This window comes from Cotesia glomerata, linkage group LG2 (assembly GCF_020080835.1).
Source record: "Cotesia glomerata isolate CgM1 linkage group LG2, MPM_Cglom_v2.3, whole genome shotgun sequence".
Taxonomy (NCBI): domain Eukaryota; kingdom Metazoa; phylum Arthropoda; class Insecta; order Hymenoptera; family Braconidae; genus Cotesia; species Cotesia glomerata.
The window spans coordinates 1,759,145-1,780,231 of NC_058159.1; the positions used below are offsets into that span (position 1 = coordinate 1,759,145).

The window sequence follows — 21,087 nt, forward strand, 5'->3', positions numbered from 1 at the left end:
ACAGTATATATCTTCTCTAGATCAGATGAAAAGTGTAATTCATAAATACAAATTTAGTCATTAATATAATATTTGTATTTACGATAAAATTATTATTTTCTTATTTGCATATTTTTCTGGAGTGGGTGTAAGTATATAAGCGAAGAAAATGAATTTGAGTTGACAGTTTAAAAAGAGCGTAATATTTTATTGATAATAATCGGTTAAAATTTTTCCGAGTAATTTTTTGCTTTTTCAAGTGAAATTCAAAGTGTTTAAATAAATATGAATATTTTAAATCGATTATTAATCATTAATATTTTAATTATCTCCATAACTGCCGAAGGAATCGATAAAATTAGAGCAAAATTAAGAATAAAAATGTATACTGGGTAATTATTAAGTTTTTGCTAGCAATTATTATCAGAACAATTTTTTTATTTCTAATTGGCCATTTTAATTTAATAACTTAATTTTAATTTACCTTGGTAATAAATTATATAGAAGTTCAATCAAATCAGCCAAGATCGTTAATTTCCGAATGAATAGAAATAAATCAAATATAATTTATCAGCATATTGATAATTCTAAACCATCAGTACTTTATATTCATGGATTCACCGAGAAGCCGGCTGACGAAAGTGTCCGTACTATAGTTAATGGTAAATTCACTGAATTAATAATTAATTTTATTTAAGTAATTTATTTTGGTGGATTAATTATTGTACTTCTTTAGCTTATTTAAATCGCGGAACAGTTAACATGTTAGTATTGGACTGGAGTAGGTTTTCATACGAAGAATATTTCAATTTGATACCAAAAGTAAGAGTGATGGGAAAAATAACAGCAGAAACATTTGATAGGCTCTTTGAACTGGGATTAAATTTGGATACTTTTCATCTTATTGGCCATTCTATGGGAGCTCCATTGGCTGCAGCTATTGGTGAATTCTCAGACTATGATCTACCTCGCATTACAGGTAATAATTATCATCACTTTGGTAATTTGATAAGTTTTATTTTTTATTTTTATTTTTATTTATTTAATAAACAAACCCAACAGCCTAGGCCATTAACAGGGTTAATAGTACAGTAGTTAGTATACAAAGATAGTTTTTGATGTATGACAAGATGACTTATAACTAGCATAGTGATTTCACATATAAACTTTGAAATACTAAAATACTAAGTGAATGCTCTAGCGATAAGTTAGCTATTGCAATTCATTCACAATAATAATCAAAAAGAAAGAAAGAAAAGAAAACAAAACAAAAACAAAGTATAAAACAGAATAGCAATACTCCTTATAAAATAACAATACTCCTTATTACCAATACACAATTGCACATCATCAACTCCCCTTAATTACTAATTTGCCAAGTAATGCTGTTATATATCCATGAGGACAATCAAACGGATCGAGTGAAGCTTCTAATTGACAAAAACGATTCACTGCACCAGAGATGCGATAGATCGGCGCTGCCTGAGATAAGTTAGATTTAGCAATAGGTATATACATTGGTACTTGACTTCTTATACCTAAGACTGGTATCCTAAATTTAAACAATGATAGTAGTTGAGGACAGTCTACCAAGTTATTGAACAGTTTAGTTGCAATATTTATAAGTTAAAAATATTTCCAAGTTTTATACATTGTAAAAAAAGCGGTGTTAAAATGGACTCATTTTAACACCGCTATGTAACACCTGTGTATTAACACCGGTGTAGCGGTGCTATTTTGCGGTGTTAAACCGGTGTAATACCGGTGTAACAGAATAAATTTACACCGTATCGGAGTATGAATATTACATGATCCATAAAACACAATTAACATTTAATATTTATCAAAATAAGACAAGTAACATTTATTTAAGAATTTTCAATTTATAAAATTACGCAAAAATCGATTTAATGAATGTTATACAACAAGTTAAATAGTATTTACAATATTAAATGTTTAGGCACAATATAATAATTACTTTTATCGTAACCATGATGTTTCTCACAATATAATGGATGTTTTAAACATGACAAATCTACAGCTGTGCAAAAATAAATTATCTATATGAAAATCATTTAAAAAACGTTCAAAATTGTTCTAAAAATGTTTCAAATTTGTTGTTAAAACACTCTAAAACTGTCCAAAAAATGTTCCAAAATTGTCTCAAAAATATCCGAAAAATGTCTCAAAAGTATTCAAAATTTGTTCTCAAATAGTTACAAAAATTTTTTAAGATTATTCAAAAAAGGTTCCACATAAGATTTAAGGACAAAATTTCAACTAGATTGCTTAAAATAAATTGCATTGATTCTAAAATTATCTTAGAAGTATTCCGAAAATCTTAAAAAAAAATACTTAAAAGTTATGAAATAATTACTAAAATCCACTATTTTCCTAAAATTGTCCTTTAATAACGGTGTTAAAGTAACGGCCATGTAAAGTGCTCTGGGTCCATTTTTACATCGAAATTTTTTACAGTGTATTTATTTTAATCAAAAACTTTTATCTTTTTTATATTTTATTATTTTAAACTTTCTAAATTAAATATTAACTTTTTTTTTATTATTTATCTTTAATTATTAAACATAAAAAGTTTAATTATAAAAATTGTGCTACTTAAAATATTATCAACACCGGAAAATTTATAACACCGATTTAACACCGAAAAAAAATATTTACACCGCGACCGGTGTTACTGCTACACCGATTTCGGTGTTGAATTTAACACCGGAATTTTTAACACCGTACACCGCATGGACTCACACCGGTTTTTTTTTTACAGTGTAGGTAGATTTAGAAATTTAGATATTGTAACCGGTCTTACGTCGGAATTTAAAGAAAATTTTGTAATAATATGTTTTATTTCGTCTAATTATGCCGAAAAATATCATTGGCTCAAAAGTTTAGATATTTACACTGAGAAAAAAAAATACTTTTACTCAATTAACAATTTGTTGGTTCAAGAAACTCGCTGACGACCAAATATTCTATTATTATTAATTATTAATTTCTAAAGAGAAGAGCATCAATATTTATCTTCAGATAATAGATTAACAAAAGAATAGCTTTATTTAAATTAAGTAAAAATTATTTCAATCAATTTAACAATTTCTTTGAGCTAAGAATATATATTCTTTAAAATTTTCAAGAACATAAATTCTTGTATCAAGAAAATTTTCTTAATAAAAATATTTTTTTTCTCAGTGTAGTTAGGTGTGATATAACGCGCTTTGTCAGCAAGATTATGGAATTTTGTAGAGTTATTTTATTAATCAATAGTTTATGAGTTCTGGGTATTAGAAAATTTATTTTTCATACCCAGAAAATGTTTAATTTATGAAAATAATTTTTTAGATGTAAAAAATAGATGAAATTTATGTTTAAATTCATATTATCTTCAATTTAAGCTATTAACTGTCTAATTTTGATGATTTTTTAAAATTAATTCCTTGATTTTGAAAATTTGAAAAAGTTTAGGGCTTTTTTTATTTTTCAGCTGCACAGAAAAAAAAAAGGTTCTGTACCAAGAAAATATTTTTCTTCCTAATTATTTTCTTGAGCAAAAAAAATTTTTTTTCGATAAGAAATTTCACTTATTCCAACAAAATTAACTCTCTTACTTTAAGAAATACGTATCTTGATCCAAGAAAATTTATTTAAGTCAAGAAAATCTTGTTTTTTTGAGAAAATTCAGCCTCGAAGCTCCAAAAAATGTAGTTCTTGATAGAAGTTAATTTTCTTGTCTTGAGAAAATTTCTCTCTTGCTCCAAAAAAATAAGTATAAAGATAGAAGTAAATTTTTATTGATTAACGTGTCAAATGGGAAGATCAAATAATAATGAATCATTTTTTTTCATTCAATATGTATAATTGCACGGTAAAATAATATAAAATGGGTATCAAATATTCTCGAGAAAAATTTTCTCAAGGTGAGAAAATTTTTTTCTCAGCTGAAGTAGGTGGCGCTGCTTCCCTAAAATATCTAAAAATCTTGATCAAATATAAAAATTTATTGTATCAAGTATTTATGATGATTTGAATTAAGAAAAAATAACTTCCACTCAGAATAGAATTTAAAGAAAAATTTTTACTTCGACCAACACAACTTTGGTCTTTCTTCAGGCACCCGACAAATTTTCTTGAGCCAATAATTTTGGTTTCCAGTTAAGAAATTTTTCTTTCTGTGTGTAAAAGATTGAATTTATATGAAATTTTACACAATTATCTTCAATTTAAGATATTATTTACCGATTTTTGATATTTTTTTCAATTTATTCAGTTCGGAAAATAAAAAATATATTGATTTTTGGCTTTTATCGTCAAATAAATTTCATACATTAAAAATCCTATTTTATTTTGTAGATTTCTTTTTCAAAATTTATCCCAGAAATCTACAGTTATTAAATGAATCACAATCTCGATATAATTCTTTCTAGGATTGGATCCTGCAGGCCCCGGCTACGATGAATCATCAAAAGCTCTTAATCTTAATTACAATAACGCGATATTTGTTGATATTATACACACTGACATGGGCTTTTTTGGCACCACAAAACCTAATGGTACCTCGGATTATTTCGCCAACGGAGGCGAGAGACCACAACCTGGTTGTCCGTACCCTGAATCTGTGCAAGATACAGTCGGTAATTGATTATTAAGTTTTATTGACTGATGGGTAAAGTCTAAAATTCACCATTCAATTTTAATAAATTTTTACTTAGGTATATGTGATCACCGAAAATCCTGGCGAATTTACGCGGCAAGTATTATAAATCCTCAAGCATTTCTCGCTCTTAAATGTCCATCCTACAGTGATTACTTAGCAGGCAATTGTAAAAACAACGAAGCTGTTTACTTCGGATTATTTACGCCAACAGATGCGTTAGTATTTTACAGTATTTTGAGTTTGCAGAGCAAAAAGGGTGATTAAAAAAATATTTTTGCTCGGATTAACTTAGGAATGATGGAAATTTTAAAATTGACTGAAAAAATTAAATTTTTTGCTTGTAAAAAAAATTCTCTAAGCCAAAGAAGAGTAAAAAAAAATTTATTTCTAAGTCAGAAGTTTAATTTTTTGAGCTCCGGCTATAAAAATTGAAAATTAGAGAAATTATTGAATTTAATCAGATTTTTAGAAATGAAACTTTTTTTATCAAATCCCAACGTTTTGACATCCCAAATTCTACTTTAGAAAATTTTGAACGTTCGAAGCCGCAGAAATTTAATAATATTCACTTTATGATTTGATAAGTTAGAAAATAAAATTTTTTCAGTTAATTTTCACATTTATAAAATTCTTCAGTTGATTGAAGTAAAAAAAAATTTTCTACGCCCTTTTTGAACTAAAAGCGCTATGTATTACACTGATATAAAGAATTCTGTGTATTTAAGAAATAATTTCTTAAATATTATTTTTTAATATTTAAAAAATATTTCTTAGCATTTATAAATAATATAATAAGAAATATTTTTTAAATACTAAGAAATGATTTTTTAAATACAAAGAAATCTTTTTAAATGCTAAGAAATCCTTTTATCAATAAGTAATAATATTTTATAAAAATTCATTTTTCAGGCGCGGCTTCTACTTCTTTGACACCTCAGGGAATTTGCCTCTTGTGAACACTATTAAAACTATTTTGTAGTATCAGAATAACAAAAACTAAAAGATCTATTATGTATATTTATTTCACTTGTAATAAATATTTAAAAATTTTATTCCTTTATCGTTTCCATTCCTTAAAGAAATTTTTACAAATCTCAAATTTACTCATTGATTAATAATTTTTTTGTTGATATGAATCATGCAATTTTATCTTTGATGTTTCAAAAGTGAAAATCGTGCCCTTGGTTTAATTTAAATTGACCAAATATTTACGTAAAATCGATTATAATTATTTACCATTCGTCTCTTCTACGGAAGGTCAAGTAAAAAATATAAAATAATAAAAACATGCGAGCTTAAAATAATTTATAACACCGTGTTAAAAATTTACACCATAGAAATTTGACACCGTCATTTTAAACTGTGTAGTGTTTTCAGAATAGATTTTTAAACAAACATGATTTACAGTACTTATAAATGCTACTCGTTTAATTTAAATGCGTTGAATATAAATATGAAGAAAACGGTTTTATGTACGAGTTTTCTTCACTCTTAGAGGTCAAGGAAAAATAATTCCAATATTTTCATACTGATTATTATTACACTGTGCTTCATTTCAATTATTTACAAAAGTTTCATTAAAAATCAATATTCACTCTTGACTGAATTGTTATATATTTGTTTAATTATTTATTTCATTCGCCATCGATGTAATTAATTTATTATCAATAAGTGACTAAAGGTATATATATATATATAAAAAAAATGATTCCGTTTTTTAAAAATACGAACCAAGGTGATCATTTCTTCCTGTTCGGTGATTAAATTTTTTTTAGAGTGAATTTTTATTCTTCAAGTGGAACTTAAAGTGTTTATTTAGATAAATATGGATACTTCACGCATGCTTCTAATCATTAAATTTTTAATTGATACTTCGATTTCACAAAATAAACTGACGAGATTATTTTTTGGTTAGTACTCTTCTTAAATTTCTACCGTTATTATTACAACAATAACTATTTTTTGTATTCTTATTCAGATTTTGGTAACAGTCCTGAAGTAAACAATCTAATAGCATTAATAAAAAATAAGACAGAAAATTATGATGTAACAACGATAAAAATACAAATTTTTACTGGGTAATTATCTTTATATTATTTTATTATACATATTTATTTAAAAATAATGATGTTTTTAACGATATAAGCTCATCCCGATGTTACACTCATCGAGACCTTTCATTTGAGTACCCACATCAATTTTTTATATATTTTATATATTTATATATATTATATATATGAATATATGAAAAATATATTAAATACCAAATGTAAAGTTTCAATACTGTAACATCGGGATGAGCTTATATCTTTAAAAAGGTCAATAGTTAAAAAAGTACAGGGCATTTTAACAAATATCTTGTGAACTATTGACATTTTTAAAGAAATAAACTCATCCCGATGTTACACTCATCAAGACCTTTCATTTGAGTACCCACATCAATTTTTCATATATTTATATATATTATATATATGTATATATGAAAAATATATCAAAAATGCATGTGGGTACTCAAATGAAAGCTCTTGATGAGTGTAACATCGGGATGAGCTCATATCTTTAAAAACGTCAATAATTACGAAATAACATTGTATCTTGTCAACTAATTATATTTTTAAAGATGTAAGCACACCCTGACATTACACTCATTGAGACCTTTCATTTGAGTATCCACATAAATTTTTCATATATTTAATATATTTATATATTTCACAAATACCATATATATCAAATATATCAAAAATGCCATGTATACTAGATTGTTCATATTTTTTATAAATTTCTTTTTTTTCAGACGAAAATGTAAAATATGTACGTAGAGAAGGTGCAGGAATTGTACCCCAATAAACTTTCCGTATTTTGATATTAATTTTTTCTAGTATTTTTTAATTTCGGATTATTATAATAATTTATTGCCCGCTATAGCTGCAATAAAAGATATATTTTTGTTTAATTGTATACTTTTAGCGCGAGCGTAGGTATGCTTTACTCGCCTAAAAATTCAAATCACCGATTCCGTTGCGTGAAATTGGAGTTAAAATCCATAATATGTATGTATAGAATGAAAAACACCTTAACGGGAAGTTAAAAATTATACGCCCTTTTGGTTTTAGATCACTAAATTTTCAGTGTTCTAAAGCCAAAAGGGCGTATAACTTGAGACATACGCCCTTTTGGCTTTGGAAATTTTATTTTCATTTTTAGGCTTAGAACATGTTTACAAAACGATTGGCACCAAAAAAAAAAAGACCATTCGGCAGCCGAAATGGAAGTAGATTTCATCATGAATAGAAAAAAAATATAACGAGGATTGTATACAAAACTAGGGTTTTTAACTTCTATGCAATCGACAAAAATATATATCAACGGAAAAATTTTAAAACCAGTGCAATAGCGAATTTCATAATTGGCATAGCGGAATAGGACATAATTTTAAGACTACACATATGATACACTGATAGAAGGATTTGTTTATAGTTAAAAATATTTGTTAATATTTAACAAATCATTTATTAGAGACCACTTTTTAGTCCTTAACAAATATTTCTTAGTATTTAAAAAGATTTATTAATATTTAATAAATGAATATCTGATTTATTAAATACAAACAAATCATTTTAAATACTAAGAAATATTTGTTAAGGACTAAAAAGTGGTCTCTAATAAATCATTTGTTAACTATTAACAAATATTTTTTTAATACAAATAAATCCTTCTATCAGTGTATTGTACTCAAATTGAAGCTTATTTAAAGAGCTTTCAGATACATTTTATAGAATTTCAATAAGTTATCCCATTCAAAAGTTATTCGAATAAGAAAGTGAAGAAATATGAATTTTTATGATTTTCAAAATTTTGAAATCCTCGTATTTCTAAATTACTTGACCGATTAAGCTCATCTTCGAACTTGACTTTGGTATTTATCTGTAGAATAAGTATGTTGAGTTTGGTAGAGATCCGTTGTAAATTGGCGACGCTATCGTCCTGACAAGCCGCATTATATCGTTTACAGTTTTAGGTAGTGGTATAATATATGACTGCTTCCAAGCAGACGGAAAGCGACCAGAACTTAATGAGTAATTAAAGAAATCAGTAATGGAATTCAAAAAATATGGAAGTAAGACTTTATATGTTTTTATTGTGAAACCATCTGGACCAATAGCACCTGAACTTAATCTCATAATTGCACTCCTAACATTAAGATTGTCTAATTCTTTAAAGTTAAATGATCTGTCACATTTGATTGTACAGCTATCTAGATAATCATAATCAATGTCATCACTAATAAATGTTGCACAGTTTACAAAATAGTCATTCAGTCCACACAGATCCAAATCAGAAGGTATTACGGAATCAAAACGTCTTATTAAACCGAGATTTCTGAAGTCGTTCCAAAGCGATTTAGAGTTCTTACAGGTATGGATTGATACGCATATCAAAATAGTTTTTCTTTGCTGTAATTATTCTCGATTTTATTAACTTACGTAAATTAGCGTACTCTTTATAGGCGAAGCCAGTTCTAGTGAAAATTCTGTATAATTTTTGAACGACAGGTTTTTAATTTCTGAAGTGATCCACGGAGCCGGAGCTTCACGAACCAATACTTCTCTGAGTGGTGCAACATTATCAATAACATCGCCAATCATATTATGTAAGATATTATTCATTTCGTCCACCGAACTAGCGTCTTCAAGAGTTGAAATGTTTAAATTCCCTCGCAGTTTCGGAATTACTATGAAATCACAGTGAATTCACAGTGAAATCGTCTTCACCGTAAATCTATTGTGGGTTCACGGTAATTTCATAGTGAATTCACAGTGATTTTGTGCCATTTCGTCACTATGGTTTAGTGGTGGTATCACTGTAGATTCATGGTAGTCTCACAGAGATAACACCGTGAGTTCACAATAGTTCCACAGTGAATTCATAGTAATTTCACTGTGATTTCACCGTCGTTTTACCATGATTTAACCGTGACTTCAGAATGATCTGATAGTTGTAACACCGTTAGTTCATGATAGAGTTTCATACTGTGAATTCATAATAATTTCACTGTGAACCTCATTGGGTCAGGTAAGAAAATTGTATATGATTAATATATAATTACATCTAATTTAAATATAATTATGTATGTATATGGTTTTTGTGATTATATATAATCATGTATAATTATATATAACTATATATAATCATGTATAATTATACATAATTATATGTAATGGTTTTGCGATTTCGAATAATTATATATGATTAATATATAATTATATGTAATAATATGAGATGGTTTTGCAATTTCGAAAAATTATTTATGATTCTTATATAATTATATGTAACGAAAAAAAAAAAATAGTCATTTATATAACATATGCAGGACTTGTAGTTCACACGAACATATTTTCTCGCGATGTTCTCTTAGGTCAATTGGTAGCAAGTCAGTCTTCCGAGTATGAGGTTCATGGTTCGATTCCTCTCCCGACAGAATATTTTTCATGGAAATAATTATATACAATTATTTTTACCCTCGGTGAATTCACTGTGAATTTGCACCCATAAATTCACTATTAGTTCATTGTTGTAGAATTCACCATAAATTCACTGTGGATTCATTGCTGAATTCACCGTAGATTCACTGTGGATTCATTGTACACATCAGTGGTACCACTCTCTAAATCTCACAGCATTACCACTGTGAGATGACCATAAAACTACAGTAACCGAATGGCACAAAATTATGGTGATTTCACCGTAATTTCATCATGGTCGCACTATCTTTTTACTATAATCTCACTAAAATTTCACTGTGATTTTACAGTGATTCCGAAACCGCGAGGGTTAGCACATAGCAGATCGAGTCTATTGGTGTCAATTCGGTTCCAATTCCAATTTCAATATACATACATATATAAACTTTTGAACCATCCACAGATTCGGTAGAATCTGGCGCCAAGTTCCGTTCAAATCTGCTATAAACGGAGCGCCAGACTACCGACTGTGTTTACTGTAAGCAGAACGGTATTTTGAGGTTGCAAAATTTTAATTAATTCTACGGTACTTTTTTTTCCTAAATTGTATATTATAACAGTAATTCATACTTTATTTGACTGTTATTAATTAATTATATTCACTTATAACAATTAATCTACTTGAAATTATTAAATTTAATCAGCACAAACTATAGCAACGCAAAAATTTCGATCCTGACTTTTTTTTCGATGGGCAAAGTGATCTGCCACAGGCTAAATAATTCGAGAATGCATAGTAATCCTTCATTAGATGGGAAACTACAGTTAAAAATAGATATTTCACTAGCTTGCATCTACACCTCGCCAGGGTGCTCTGGGAATTATTTTTACATAAACTGTAGTTTCAAGGGATAGTTTGCTATAAAAATGCAACCAACGCGAGATTTAATTAAGTTGGTACCAATTGTAAATTTTTATTATAATTACAAAAATACTAAAATCCGAACAAAAACAGTTTCACTGTAAAAATCGCGCCAAGTCGTTCATAAGACTATTAGAAAAAAAATTTGTTTTTCTTTACAAAAATATATAAATAAAAATTAAAAATCAAGTAACCGATATGATTGTTTATGATTTTCGGAAATTAAAAAAAATTTTGTTATAAATTTAAAAATTAAGAAAAAAATTTTGGAACGTACTTGGTGTGCGTCATTGTGTATTTCAATTTTTTTAAATTTTGCAACCGCGCACCCTAAATACGTTCCAAACTTTTTTTTTTTAATTTTTAAATTTGTAACAAAATTTTTTTTAATTTCCGAAAATCATAAACAATCATATCGGTTACTTGGATTTTTTAATTTTTTTATTTTATATATTTTTGTAAAGAAAAAAACAAATTTTTTTTTCTTAATAGTCTTATGAACGTGGACTTGGCGCGATTTTTTTACAGTGAAACTGTTTTTGTTCGGATATGCATTTTCTGAATTCGCAAAATTTTTCAAAAGTTCCGTCATGAGGACCAATGCAATAGTTAGATTTCTATTAAATCTACTAAAAATTATACGCCCTTTTGGCATTAGGCACGCGATATATGTATATATGAAAAATATATAAAAATGCATGTGGGTACTCAAATGAAAGCTCTTAATGAAAGCTTATATCTTTAAAAATGTCAATAGTTAAGAAAGTACAGTGCAATTTAACCAAAGTCATTATTTAATAAAGTAAAATTATGATAAAAATTGTTAAAATTTCTGCAAGGACATTTTTTGTTGATAAAAAATTTCTTTCACCAATATAGTAAAACTGAATAGTTTACAAATTAATTAAATTGGTCTTGAATACTTATCAATGTTATAAAAATGTTTACAGTAATTACTAATTAATGGATGAATGATTATGAAGAACATTGAATTCACTCTGACATAAGTTATTAAGCAATATTAATTTAATTAAAGGTCATGGTTTAGTTAAAAATTATATTTAAAATGGATGAGAATTTCATAATTTTTTATTACAATTGTCAATTGAAGTAATAAAATCTTTTATGGATTTTGTTAATTGAATAAACGAGTCATTTCTTAGCTATAAAGTACTAAAACAAGTAAAAGCGTAAACAAATAAATAATAAAAAAAAAAAAACCTTGATGATCTTGAGTATTTTTCCAGTACTCTCGTTACGTGTTATTGGTTAAATTTAAATTGATCAAGCATTTGCGCAATACCGATTATTCGTCTCTACTCCGGAAGGTCAGATTAAGAAAGTGGAAGTAGAACACGCGAATATTATAAAATTTGCATTATTATTACTGCGCTTTTTTACGAAGATAGTTTCGTTTTCAGTGACGAGCTAGTTCAATTTAATTAAATATTAAATTACATTTTTATTCATAAAAATTTTCATTTTTTAACTTAAAACCAAGATTTAAATTAGTTTAAAAATTTATTTATTTAATTATTCTATTAATTATATAAATTGGATCTTGGCAATGAATTTACTATTATTATTATTATTATTTTAGTATTTCCCTCACCATAAATCGCTTATTTTGTGAAGAGTGGGTATAACTATATATATGAAGGAAGTAATTCTGTTTATTACAAATTCAAAACAGACACATTAATATTAAAGTATTTATTTAATCTTGTTTTCTTTTAGTGAAATTTCTTCTTAAAAAAAAAAAATAGAAAGTGTTTAGAAATATGAATATTTTACAAACATTTTTTATTATTAAAATTTTATTTAATTTTACAGTTGCGCAAAATCTATTATCAAAATCAATATTTGGTAAGTTAATTTTATTATTATTAATATTATTGTTTATTTGTTTATTTTTTTACAGATATTTTTACAAATAATAATGTAGACACTCAATTAAGAGCTATGAAAGAAGAAAACGATAAAATATCTGCGGGAATAAAAATAAAAATTCATACTGGATATACTCTTGAATTTGCTACGACTACCGATATTCCGATTAATGAGCCGGAAATAATTTATCATTATATTGATAATACTAAACCATTGGTAATGTATATTCATGGATATCGCGAGCATCCGGCTAACGAGAGTATTCGGACTGTAATTGGAGGTAAATTTATAAATCGCGTTACAAAAGTTAATAAATAATAGTTTAAAAAAACTAAAAACACGCTTTTTATAGAAAACCAAACTAAAAAATAGAAAATAAATTTAAATTAAGAATAGTGTTAAAAATTTCAATAAATATAAATTAATAATAGTGTAAATAAAAAAAATGTATTTTATTTTAAAAAAAGCGTGAGGTGCATGGTGTCAATAGTTATAAATATTTTATTGACAGATATGAGTAGAGTGATTATCATTTTGATAATATCTTAAAAAGCACCCCACGCTTTTTTTAAAATAAAATACATTTTTTTTATTTACACTATTATTAATTTATATTTATTGAAATTTTTAACACTATTCTTAATTCAAATTTATTTTCTATTTTTTAGTTTAGTTTTCTATAAAAAGCGTGTTTTTAGTTTTTTTAAACTATTATTTATTTTTTACTTTTTAGTTTGGTTTATTTATAAAATATTATAAATACGGGGAATCAGAGTTCGATTTCGGAGAGGGAGCCTGAGAAACGGCTACCAGAACCAAGGAAGGCCGCAGGCGCGCAGATTACCCACGGAGAGTTACATACTGACATACTGACATACTGACAAACTGACAAACTGACAAACAAACTGACATACAAGTGAAGCTAATATAAAGCGTGTAAAAATAATTCAGACAGCCCAGACCGGGACTCGAACCCGGATCATTTGGTTACGCGCCAAAGGCTCTACCAGTTAAGCTATCCGAGACATTGTCCGTAACTACCATTCCGTCACCTAATAAGACCTAGCGAGTAATAAACACCACCGTCCATCTTACGGTAAAGAGCCATAATTTATAGCTAAATTACAAACAAATTAACTAGATCTATAAAGAAAATGCTATTTTACTTTACAAAGTGTGTGCGATCGTGTCATTGACTTTCTTCTTGATTTATTTTACTTTTAATAATTGTTTTAATAAATTTTCATCTTGTCCGGAAGCTTTCTGTCGGTAGTATACGCCCTTTTGAATTTATTAATAATTTCTATCTATTTTAATCCGCTTAATATTCTAGCTTATTTGGATCGAGGAACAGATAACATATTTTTGGTAGACTGGAGTGACTTGTCATTCGACAGTTACTTAAATTTATTACTACAAGTAAAAGATATGGCTAGAATAATAGCAAACACACTCGATAGACTGATCGAATTGGGATTGGATCTCGATACTTTCCATCTTATCGGTCATTCGATGGGAGCTCAAATGGCTGGATTCGTCGGCAAATATTCTAAATACACTTTACCTCGCATTACAGGTAATAAATAAAATAACAAGTATAACTTAGTTAATTAAATTTACAACTTTACCAAATTTTTCAGGACTAGATCCTGCGGGTCCGGGATTCTACCTCCCAACAGCTGAACACATTAATGATAAAAGCGCAAAATTCGTTGACATTTTACATACTGACGGGGGTTTTTATGGCGCTTTGGAAAATACTGGTACCGTAGATTTTTTTGCGAATGGAGGAAAGAGAGCCCAGCCTGGCTGTCCTTTTCTCGGAGTTCCACTAACTCCAACTGGTAATTTATAATTTCTTTTAATATTTAATAATAATAATAAAAAATGCCATTCGGCCTCACCCGAAATGGAAGGTAGATTTCATGTGTTATGAGATTTTCTTTATTTATGTTCTTTAATTTGTTGAATAGGGGGCGTCCATTAATTACGTGAGGTGTTCTAGGGGGGGAGTGGATCATGCTAAATCTTACCAAATCTCACTTAGGGGGAAGGAGGGGGGATCTTAACAAATATCACGTAATTTTTTCTCTAGCAGAAAACAGTGTAAAATTGCGTGAAATAGTATTTCTATAATAAAATATGGCCAAATTTGACACAATAGTGTTTGTCGTATTCGTCTGAACCCTGCAGAGTAGCAAAGTAGCGTTCGATTGTTTAATTTGATTATTGATCGATAGGATTCACTAATTTTTTAGGTATAGATTTCTTTAGAAATCTATCGGTGGTAGCCGGTCTCATGTCGTAATTTTAATACAATTTTGTCATAATATGTTTAATTATCTTCAATTTAAACTATTGTTCGTAGATTTTTAATACTTTTTCAATTTATTTCGTAGTTGAGAAAATTCAAAAAATCAATAATAAATTAAATTTTAGCTTTTATCATCAAATGACTTTTTATATGTAAAAATCCTATTTTTAAGTAGATGTCTTTAAATATCTATTTGCTGTAGTCAGTCTCATATCGTTATTTGCAAAAATATAATAAAAAATAAATTTTAGGACATTACGGCCTTTTAATAACGTGTTTTTTCAATATTCAAACAAGAAATCTACCTATCCATGTCGGGTGTAGCCGAATGGCACTTTTTTCTCAATAATCCAACCCGTTTACAGCCAAAACATAAATTTTGAATAATCTCGCGTGAGATTAGGGGAGGGGGAGGGAGTTGAGGAAAATCTTACGAAATCTTATCAAGGGGGGAGGGGGGGGGTTAAAAAATTCTCAAAAATGCCTCACGTAATTTATGGACGCCCCCATAACAAATGTTTTTTCGATTTCATTATTTTAAAATTTTTGAATGGCCCATAAAATTAATAAAAATCTTCATAAAGTATAAGTGTTATAGGTCAAATTGAAGGTAATATAATTAGCTTCACCATAAAGTTTCCAGAAATGAGCTCTTTTCTGTCAGTCAAAAGTTATTCACGGTTAAAGTTACAAAACTTGAAATTTACAAAATTTTAAATGGCCGCCATTTCTAAACTAATTGACTGATTTTGCTCATCTTCGAACTTGACCTCGGTAATTACCCAAAGAATATGTGTACCAAGTTTCATCAAGATCGGTTGAAAACGACGCAATGGGTAAGTTTTTGGACTTGCGCACGTTCGCGCCACTGACAAGGCACAGTTATATTATATATATATATATATATATATATATATATATATATATATATATATATATATATATATATATATATATATACATACAAATATAAATTTTTTAACCAATGGTATTTTTGGAACCTACTCAACTAATTATAACATATGATAGCAAAATCAGGTGAAAATTTCACCTTGAGGACTAATGCAATAGTTAGATTTCTAAAGAAATCTACCTAATAAATATTTAATAATAATAATAATAATAATAATAAATTAAAGTTTATCAATGTGAAAAAAAAATTTATTTTTATATTCGCTTAGATTTATGTAATCACTGGAGATCCTGGAGAATTTACGCAGAAAGTATAAAAGATCCTTATGCATTCCCCGCTGTTAAATGTCCGTCCTACCGTGATTACTCAGAAGGCAATTGCAAAGACAACAACGTTGTTTATTACGGATATTCTATTTCAACAGATGTGTAAGTATTTTTTAATTATTAATTAAAGAATAACTCTGATTAAAATATTTTTTCAGGCGCGGCTCCTACTTCTTTGATACCAACGATAAATCTCCATACGGAAAATCTTTTGAGTCTTCTGAAATTTTCCGATGACCGAAATCAAAATACTCTTTATATAATATTTATTTTACTCTTCTTATTAAATTATTCATAACTAAATTAATTAATTAATTAATTAATTTAAGATTCAGTATTTTTCCCTTGCAAAGTTTTTACGTCTTCTAAAAAACTTTTCCTAAAAAAAAAATACATTTTTTAATCAATAATTGCAATTGATATAATGAAATCTTATCTTAGATTCTTGAACTGTTAATTAAATTAATTACATTGCACTTTTTCTGATAATCGGCAAAACAACAGACGGTAAAAATCCATTAAAGTTGGACGCCAAACAAACAGTGTATGACCCAACATCTTTCCATATCATCCACTGACCGATTGCCAGATCTTCGATCATAGCTTCTGATGTCACGCAGTCACTTGAATCACATGTTTGTCCCCAAACAACAGATTTGTATTTCTTTTCATTTGTCTGCAAGTTATTTAAATTGAATCAAGATCTTCTTGATGACAGTAAGATTTAAATTTGTGTTTTTGCAATTATTTTTTATCAGAAAAAAAATAATGATAAATGTGTGAAATAAATAAATTATTAAATCATACTTTTAATAAAGGTAACGGTGTCCTTTCAACTCCATAGAGTTTGTCGATAAAGGATCCAAAAATTCCATCATTAATGTAATAATGACGAGTTAATTTACCGTTGTCTTCTTTTATTTTTTTACTGTGTATGTAAGTTGCTAATGTGAATGCTGTTTCAACGTAATATCTTCCAGGTTCGCTGATAATTTCTATTGAAGGATCTACGTCAATTAGTGCCGCATTTACTGATTTTGCTACCTATGAATATAAATTATAATAAATAATAGTTTAAAAAAACTAAAAACACGCTTTTTATAGAAAACCAAACTAAAAAATAGAAAATAAATTTAAATTAAGAATAGTGTTAAAAATTTCAATAAATATAAATTAATAATAGTGTAAATAAAAAAAATGTACTTTATTTTAAAAAAAGCGTGAGGTGCATGGTGTCAATAGTTATAAATATTTTATTGACAGATATGAGTAGAGTGATTATCATTTTGATAATATCTTAAAAAGCACCCCACGCTTTTTTTAAAATAAAATACATTTTTTTTATTTACACTATTATTAATTTATATTTATTGAAATTTTTAACACTATTCTTAATTTAAATTTATTTTCTATTTTTTAGTTTGGTTTTCTATAAAAAGCGTGTTTGTAGTTTTTTTAAACTATTATTTATTTTTTACTTTTTAGTTTGGTTTATTTATAAATGCGTGATTTTTTAGTTTTTTTAAACTATTATTTGTTGATTATCAAAAATATTCAGGCGCGCAAATTACCCACGGAGAGTTACATACTGACATACTGACATACTGACATACAAGTGAAGCTAATAAAAAATAATTATTTATAAATATTATAAATACGGGGAATCAGAGTTCGATTTCGGAGAGGGAGCCTGAGAAACGGCTACCAGAACCAAGGAAGGCCGCAGGCGCGCAGATTACCCACGGAGAGTTACTGACATACTGACAAACTGACAAACAAACTGACATACAAGTGAAGCTAATATAAAGCGTGTAAAAAAGAGGACATTCGGCTTTTGAAATGGAAATACATTTTTTTAATTTTTGTGCAGTCAATTTCAAACTATTTTGCCATTTAAAAGTTGTTTAGTAGAAAAAACCACATAAATAGGGTTTTTTTTTTTATTTTTTATGAATTTTTAATATTCACCTTCATAAAATTATTAAAAATTATTTTAGTAGGTCAAATTAAGTAGCACATTATCAGCTCTAACGCATGGTATTCAACAATGAGATATCTCTTCTTAAATAAACGTTGATAACAAATAAAGTCGCGTAAATTGCGATTTTCGATATTTTTAAAATTTTAAATTGCCACCATTTCTAAACTAATCGCCCGATTTTGCTCATTTTCAAACTTGGTGAAGGCATTTACCTAAATAAGAAGTATGCCGAGTTTCATAAAGATCTCTTGAAAATTGCAGATGCTATCGTGATTACAAGCTAAGTTATAATCCATACATAAAAAATTACGATGTGATAATTATAATTTTCCCTAAAATTTTTTTTCTGTGTAAAATTTTGAACGAATTGGTATTTTTTTAACTTACTTGACCCTACACAAAAAAAAATGTTCTTGAATCAAGTAAATAATTTTGAAGAACTTCATCTTCTTGATTTGAATAGAAAAATTCTTAAACTAAGAAATTTTCCTTGGTTTAAGTAAATTTTACTTGATTTAAGAATTTTTCATCTTGATTCAAGACAATGAAACTCTTCAAAATTATTTTCTTGGTTCAAAAATTTTTCTCTTAATTCAAATTAATTGTTTTTCCAGTGTAAGAACATAATGTAACAAAATTTTCAGTATCTTTACCCATGAGGACAAATGCAATAGTTAAATTTCTAAAGAAATTGACTAAAAAAGGGGGATTTTATACAGTTCTTACAGCGTAAAAAAAATGAAAATTTTTAAACAAATTTTTAGATCTCGATGGAGTAAAATAAAAAGTATATATAAAATTTCCGATACCTTACTTAATTTTAGAGCTATCAATATTCGGTCCAAAAGAATATTTTACGGAATTTGATAGATTTTTTAGTATGGATTTTTCAAAAACTAGAAAAATGAATTAATAAACTAAACTACGAAAAAATGAACGAAGCAAAATACCTTTTTAAATAAATCATGATCTTCACCGGTCATCCCTCCGCCAATGTCAATAAGATTAGCTTCATCAAACCCCATGCCACGGGCAGTCTCAATAAATTTATTGCAAAGTTTAATAGCATGGTAATAAGCATCTGTATCATAACAAGGACTCCCCAGATGAAAACTAAAGCCACGTAAATACATATTATGCTTTTTTATATAATTCATCAATTTAACAACATCTGTTGTAGGTTTGCAGCCAAATTTCTCACTGAATTTCATCCCCGATGATTCGCCGTCTATTGCAAGTCTTATGACAAGTCTGATACATTTATAAAAATAAATAAAATTATTTAATCTTCATAAGTAACAGTGCAATTTAAAGAAGAAAATAAATTACTTAGCATCAGGATAAAGTTCTTTTATTTTTAATACTTCTGCCGCATTGTCTATTGTCATTGTACTGACACCAACTTTTTTCGCGTACTTAATATGAGATGGTAATTTATTAGGATTTGCAAATATTATACGGTCATTTTTTACGCCAGCTTCCAGAACTTGTTTTATTTCTTGCTATTATTTAGTCGATAAAATAATTAATTTTTTCTGAAGAAATAAAAAATTATAATCATTATAATTATTACCTTGGTAGCGCAGTCAAATTTTCCATTGAGAGCAGTTAACACACGTATGACAGTATCATCTGGGTTGCACTTTATTGCTACAATACAATAATTTTATTTTATTAATGTAAGCAATTATATTGAAAATTAATTTGAATTAACTAATTAATATTACTAATTACCGTAGTGCGGAAAAACTCGGGGTATCATTGCAAACCATTTTTTATGCTGCTTAATAATTTCTTCAATATTAAGGATGTAAAAAGCGTCTTCTTGATCATTTTTTTCAATTATACTTCTAATAATATCAAAGTCACTCAAATTGTCATCATATATTGTTATATTATTAAATATATTGATGTCTAAATTTGTCTTTTCCATAACTGTGTTTCTGTTAATAAAGATCGGAAAATAAACAGCTTTACTATAAAAGTAAGCGCAGCAATGACTACTATCTTATCAATCAGGGATTGAGGACATTGCATTTATGTACTTAACATACAAAATACGCTTATCTATATTAATTAATACGACCGGTATCAACAATTTTATTTACTGATCAATTATTTTTTTTAACTTCCTGCTTTGAATATTAATTAATTTTCAAAAGTAAAAAATTTCGGTCCAATTTTTAGGGCAAGAGTTTTCTTCAGATCTTCACCTTTAAGGTCGTAAAAAGCCGTTCGATTCCGACTATTCCGACTAATTTTGTGTAAAGTCTTTTGAATACATATTTCAATTTAGTTAACTTAATTCCGTTCAAAAATTTATTTTTTGCCCTCCGGGCAGAAAGTGGCAACTTTCGTCCCGCTGCACTAAACAAAGTTGCCGCTTTCCGCCTTCGTCGGACAAAAAAATAGTATACACTCCACGGGAAGTAAATAAGAAAGCCTCAGATCACATGTTTGTTGACCTCGGCTTCGCCTCGGACAACAATTACATGTGATCTGAGACATTTCTTACTTTACTTCCCTAGGTGTGTAATATACTATTAATTTATATTCACATATTATCATCTTCCTCATCCTATAAATTCCCGTTGATAAAGTTGAGTATTTCAATATTCCCGGGCGAATCAAAGA

The 21,087-nt window shown here is 27.7% G+C and overlaps 2 protein-coding genes across 2 annotated transcripts; one reads left to right on the forward strand and one right to left on the reverse strand.

Annotated features, from left to right (window-relative positions):
* Positions 1-789: 789 nt before the first annotated feature.
* On the forward strand, positions 790-16,782 carry LOC123260095 (lipase member H-A-like). The gene is made up of 8 exons (XM_044721032.1): positions 790-958; positions 4,416-4,622; positions 12,856-12,895; positions 12,951-13,199; positions 14,253-14,495; positions 14,560-14,763; positions 16,415-16,574; positions 16,631-16,782. The coding sequence occupies exons 1-8, from the start codon at positions 938-940 to the stop codon at positions 16,707-16,709; spliced, it is 1,203 nt and encodes a 400-aa protein (XP_044576967.1). The 5' UTR covers positions 790-937; the 3' UTR covers positions 16,710-16,782.
* LOC123258594 (ornithine decarboxylase 2-like) lies at positions 16,744-20,428 on the reverse strand. The gene is made up of 7 exons (XM_044718709.1): positions 20,188-20,428; positions 20,027-20,103; positions 19,783-19,955; positions 19,404-19,704; positions 17,280-17,516; positions 16,943-17,148; positions 16,744-16,851 (listed from the first exon to the last, which is right to left on the reverse strand). The coding sequence occupies exons 1-7, from the start codon at positions 20,384-20,386 to the stop codon at positions 16,797-16,799; spliced, it is 1,248 nt and encodes a 415-aa protein (XP_044574644.1). The 5' UTR covers positions 20,387-20,428; the 3' UTR covers positions 16,744-16,796.
* Between the last annotated feature and the right edge of the window lie 659 nt (positions 20,429-21,087).

Coding starts and splice junctions, on each gene's coding strand:
- LOC123260095 (XM_044721032.1), top strand. CDS start 938: ATGATCTACCTCGCATTACAG. Junction 14,496..14,559: donor CACTTTACCTCGCATTACAG/GTAATAAATAAA, acceptor CAAATTTTTCAG/GACTAGATCCTGCGGGTCCG. Junction 16,575..16,630: donor TATTCTATTTCAACAGATGT/GTAAGTATTTTT, acceptor ATATTTTTTCAG/GCGCGGCTCCTACTTCTTTG.
- LOC123258594 (XM_044718709.1), bottom strand. CDS start 20,386: ATGGAAAAGACAAATTTAGACATCAATATATTTAATAATATAACAATA. Junction 19,705..19,782: donor GAACTTTATCCTGATGCTAA/GTAATTTATTTT, acceptor TAAATGTATCAG/ACTTGTCATAAGACTTGCAA. Junction 16,852..16,942: donor ATTATCAGAAAAAGTGCAAT/GTAATTAATTTA, acceptor TTTTTTTTTTAG/GAAAAGTTTTTTAGAAGACG.